This window comes from Carlito syrichta, unplaced genomic scaffold (genome assembly GCF_000164805.1).
Source record: "Carlito syrichta isolate Samal-C Ts95f unplaced genomic scaffold, Tarsius_syrichta-2.0.1 Scaffold311384, whole genome shotgun sequence".
Classification (NCBI taxonomy): Eukaryota; Metazoa; Chordata; class Mammalia; order Primates; family Tarsiidae; genus Carlito; species Carlito syrichta.
The window spans coordinates 44,889-50,332 of record NW_007255480.1 but is presented as its reverse complement, the minus strand read 5'-3'; the positions used below and the strand labels follow the sequence as shown (position 1 = coordinate 50,332).

At 38.4% G+C, this 5,444-nt stretch overlaps 1 protein-coding gene across 1 annotated transcript; it reads left to right on the top strand.

The window, feature by feature from the left end:
* Window positions 1-225: 225 nt before the first annotated feature.
* CFL2 (cofilin 2) lies at window positions 226-3,285 on the top strand. The gene is made up of 3 exons (XM_008068637.1): window positions 226-528; window positions 645-721; window positions 811-3,285. The coding sequence occupies exons 1-3, from the start codon at window positions 269-271 to the stop codon at window positions 921-923; spliced, it is 450 nt and encodes a 149-aa protein (XP_008066828.1). The 5' UTR covers window positions 226-268; the 3' UTR covers window positions 924-3,285.
* Window positions 3,286-5,444: the final 2,159 nt, after the last annotated feature.

Sequence of the window (5,444 nt, the reverse complement as noted above, 5' to 3'; positions counted from 1 at the left end):
CCTTTCGCTTCTACGTCCAGACCTTTTTAAGAAGGTTGAATGGGCAGGATAAGTTAGAATCTTTCGGTGTGTCACATGCTAATTCTTAAAATCTGATTAGACTACTTGCAGGGTAGCATGCAATTTTTCACGTGCATACTAAAGTGAGTCCTCTCTAGGCAAAGGGTAATTTTGGTTAAAACCAAGATGCATCTTCTGAAATCCTGTTCTTTGTTTTCAGGCTTCTGGAGTTACGGTGAATGATGAAGTCATCAAAGTTTTTAATGATATGAAAGTAAGGAAATCTTCTACCCAAGAGGAGATCAAAAAAAGAAAGAAAGCAGTTCTCTTCTGTTTAAGCGATGACAAAAGACAAATAATTGTAGAGGAAGCAAAGCAGATCTTGGTGGGTGACATTGGTGATACTGTAGAGGACCCCTACACATCTTTTGTGAAGTTGCTACCTCTGAATGATTGCCGATATGCTTTGTACGATGCCACATACGAAACAAAAGAGTCTAAGAAAGAAGACCTAGTATTTATATTCTGGTGTGTAAAAACAAAAGAAAAAAGTACTTTTAAAAATGCAAGGATTGTTATTATCATAGCCAGTCTTACCTTTCTCTTTCTTATAAATGGAATTCAGTAATTTTTTTTTTCTGTAGGGCTCCTGAAAGTGCACCTTTAAAAAGCAAGATGATTTACGCTAGCTCTAAAGATGCCATTAAAAAGAAATTTACAGGTACAGACATTGAATATTTTGTACAGAGAAATTACATTTTCTCAATTATAATAAGGCAGTGGGATCATGTGTTTTCTTTTTCTTTTTAGGTATTAAACATGAGTGGCAAGTAAATGGCTTGGATGATATTAAGGACCGTTCGACACTTGGAGAGAAATTGGGAGGCAATGTAGTAGTTTCACTTGAAGGAAAACCATTATAAATTGACATTCAAGTACCATCTGGATCTTAAGGAGCTTCCATTTCTCCAGCTCAGTCCATTGGAATAGTATTAAGTTTTGTTTTATTGGTTCCCCCTCTTCCACTGGGCCGTTCCAACACAATGAATGAAGGAAATATCATTCATTTAAGCAGCCTATCAGTGATTGCCATTAGACTGTTAATACTGTTACTTTTATGTAGAACCCAAGGAATGCCTTCCTGTCATATTTTAGCCAAAACAGCTGGTTATATGCCTGCCTTGCAGCAAGCACTACCGTGAATGTGATTGTCAATGTGAATAGCTTAGAACACTACCAAGGGTAAGCTAATTGAATGCCTTGAAAGTATTATCCACTGGTCAGATGGTGAACTTTTTCAGTATTACTTATAGTTGCACTTGATTGCAGTTCAGTGAAGCTCAAGCATTCATACACCTCACCTGCCTTGGCAAGCCTATTTTTGTGACATGGCAGCACGATATAACACTATGCATAAAAAGCACTTTTTTGTACCAAGTTTAATCCCCCAAAAGGAATGCCAATTAAGTTTCGTTAACTGTGTGTCAACTTACACTAGTACCTCAGTGTTCATTCCTGTTTCCTGCATATCTTGTTAAAAAAAAATAGCTGTTATTAATGCCTTTTTGTTTTCTATTGAGTGTACACTACTGAATAAGTGTAGGAGTTTTATGTTTACCATGTGAGTCTTGTAACACTAAAGATATTTTGAATATCAGTCATGATGGCAATTTCTGTATAAAAGAGCCTTAAATGGAACATTGTTTTGAGATCAAACTCCCCACCCTCCCAAAAATGGCCACGTTGCAATAAAAATTGTGGCATGTTACAGAATGTTGCCTTGTTTTCCTTGGAAATTTTGCAAAATATTATGTGAAACAACTAGGGTGAGCAGTTATTATTAATCTCTGCACTGGTCATTTGAGATTTTTTTTTTGTACAACATTAATGTGTGATATTTTGTTTGATTTATTTGGTTTTAAAAATATTCTAAAGCCAAATAGTATAAAATGCCATTGTTAAAGGATAGTATTTTATAAGCCTTAGTTTATTTATTTCATTATGTGTTAATTATTTTTTGCACTTTGACATAAATATTCTTCAATATCTGATTTGTTCCCTGGATAAATTAGCATAGTTTTTTTTTTTTATTCACATTTACATTTCTAAGTAGTTGTGGAGTAGAAGCAGGAAGCTCTTATTGCTTATTTGGTCATAATTAAAATAATTTATAGACTTCTTCAAAATGATACTTCTGATGTTAAGGAATGTTCGTTTCAACTACTGTTTCTTAATTTTGCAAATTGAATTGGAATAAGGAATTGATGTAGCAGTCTTAAATATTAGTAGTGGGATTTGGCTGTGGTCCAGACTGCTCTCCTTATAGAGAATTTGATCTGCTCAGTGTGAGCGGTTTGCTGTTAGCCAGAGCTATTTATGGCAAACACATGCTTTTGTATCTTGTCATAGTTATCCACAAATGGCAAAACTGGACTTGATTCTACTGGTATGTAAAACAGGCATGCTAGTTAGCAGTCTATCGGGGCTCAGAACATAACCCCATAGCTCTGAAGAATGCTTTTATCAGAAAACGGGAAGTAAAAATATTCTTTAAAAAATTTGTTTCTAATGTGTGGAAGTAATTTGAGTATACTTAGACTTTTTTCCATATTTTTGAAACATTTTTTTCAATGAGAACATTAAAAATAGGGGTTAAATGTCTAGGCTTCCATTTAAAATTATGTGAATGATTTGGAATTATTTGGACTGAGCAGTTTTATTACAGACTTCCAGCTGTCTCTGTAAGTTATCCTGGACATTTCGATGGTTTTTTTGTTAAGGCCAAACTCTAATAAGCAAAGCAGAGAATACTGATGTGTACTAAATCATAAGTGTAACTGATACTTGCACCGTGGAATTTTTTCATTATTTTCTATTCTTTTAAAATATAAGGGACTATAAATCAGTTATGTAGTATCTTTTGTTTTTATAGCTGATTGCTCAACTTCTTCATATGCCTCTTTATACAGTGATTTCAGAGATTGAATATTGCTTTAACTGTGATACTTTGACTTAAGTTGGCAAAACTGAAATTAATATAGTTTATCTTTGAAGTACATCTTCATGCAAACAGCCAAAATAATGATAAAATTAATAACAGTTCACAAGTTATTTGAGACTAATTTGGCATTTGAAATGATCTTTTTATTTTACAATCATTTATAATAAAACAATGTTCCAGTTAGCTTTAAAAAGTATACGGTGCTAATTAGTAAAATATTGAGGGCAATATTTTACTGCTAGCTTGCAAAGTTATGAGTTTAAAAAATAAAATATATGAAAATATTTGAAGCTGTTGAAATGTGTTTACTTCTACTTCAGAACATTGAAAGTTTAAAAACCAATATTGCAGCCGGGCTCGGTGGCTCAGCCTGTAATTCCACGCTTTGGGAGGCTGAGGTGAGTGGATTGCCTGAGCCCGTGGGTTCACGATCCGCCTGGGCAACTTGGCAAAACCTCATCTCTACAGTAAATCAAAAATCAGCCGGGCGTGGTAGTGCACCTGTAATTCCGGCTACTTGGAAGGCTGAGGCGGAAGGATCACTGGAGCCCAGCAGGTTGAGGCTGCGGTGGCTGGGAGCGGCCACTGCACTTCAGTCTGGGCAACAGAGTGAGACTCCAATTCAAAAATCAAAAATAAAAATAAAAACCGATATTGCAAATCAAAGAGGCACCCTTACTTTTAGTCTGTTTTTTAGAATTGTAGTCAATATACTTTCTCATTTAGTGATACCAATTTTCTTTGAAAACAGTGTTGTAATAATTTTAGCATTTTCAGACAAATGGGAACAGTTGGCATTTGTCCCAAACTGGCTATCAGCTGTCATTTTCTATCATTATCTAAAGTAGTGTGGCCAGCATTGTGTATTTAATGTGTCTCTTTAATAGATTGGAAGAAAAGCCTCTTTACTAGGTTTGAGTTTCTCTCCTATAGAACATTTGATTTGTAGCAGTTAATTTATGGAATCTGACAAATGAGTTTTAGGAGAAAATTCTTTATTTTTTATTATTATTTTTGTGTTGGAGTCTCTCTCTGTCGCCCAGGCTGGTGGGCAATGGCACGCTCCCGGCCACCACAGCCTCAACCTGCTGGGCTCAGGCGAACCTTCCCCCTCAACCTTCCAAGTAGCTGGAGCTACAGGCACACGCCACCATACCCAGCTACTTTTTTTGATTTATTGTAGAGATGAGGTCTCACCAAGTTGCCCAAGCTGGTCTCAAACCCATAGGCTCAGGCAGTCCTCTCAATTCAACCTCTCAAAGTGCTGGCGTTATAGGTGTGAGCCACCACACCTGGCCAAAAAGTTTTTTTTTCTTTTTTTTTTTTTTTGAGTTGGAGTCTCACTCTGTCGCCCAGACTGGAGTGCAGTGGCCGCTCCCGGCCACCACAGCCTCGGCCTGCTGGTCTCCAGAGATTCTTCCGCCTCAGCCTTCTAAGTAGCCGGAATTACAGGCATGCGCTACCATGCCCGGCTGATTTTTGATTTATTGTAGAGATGAGGTCTCACTGCCCAGGCGGGTCTCGAACCCGCGGGCTCAGGCAATCCACTCACCTCAGCCTCCCAAAGGCACGGGATTACAGGCTAAGCCACTGAGCCTGTCTCAAAAATTTTTTTAAAAACATTTTCTTGTTAAAGAAATAATCTCAGCAATGGTAAATCACTGAGGGTATGGGAACACTTAGGTTTGCCACTCTGAAGGGAACAAACTTGTACTGCTCTCTTTTTTTTCTTGAAAAAGGATTTATTGAGAGGGCAGAAAAGTTCCCACAGTGGGAGGGGACCTGAAGGAGATGCCCGTGCTCTTTTTTTTTTTTTTTGAGTTGGAGTCGCACTCTGTCACTCAGACTGGACAGATCGCCTCCACCTGCTGGGCTCCAGTGATCCTTCCGCCTCAACCTTCCAAGTAGCTGGAACTACAGGCATGCACTACAACACCCGGCTAATTTTTTATTTATTGTAGATATGAGGTCTCGTCAAGTTGCCCAGGCAGGTCTCCAACCCGCGGGCTCAGGCAATCCACTCGCTTAGGCCCCCCAAAGCGCTGGGATTACAGGCTGAGCCACTGAGCCCGGCCTAGTTCTGCTCTTTTATAAGTCCTTTTTTGCTTGCAAATTTAAAAGTAGTTGGAGATGCAAAACAACATGAATATTAATTTTTCTTTGAATTGTATTAAAGCTACTTGAGATGTGTAGGCAGGCTCCAATGAATAATTACTTTTTAGGGAAGCATGAGTTTATACATGTTCTCTACCTCTTTTCAACCAATAAAGAAATCTGAAGCCGGGCTCAGTGGCTCAGCCTGTAATCCCGCGTCTTTGGGAGGCTGAGATGAGTGGATTGCCTGAGCCCGCGGGTTCGAGACCTGCCTGGGCGGCGAGACCTCATCTCTACAATAAATCAAAAAATCAGCCGGGCGTGGTAGCGCATGCCTGTAATTCCGGCT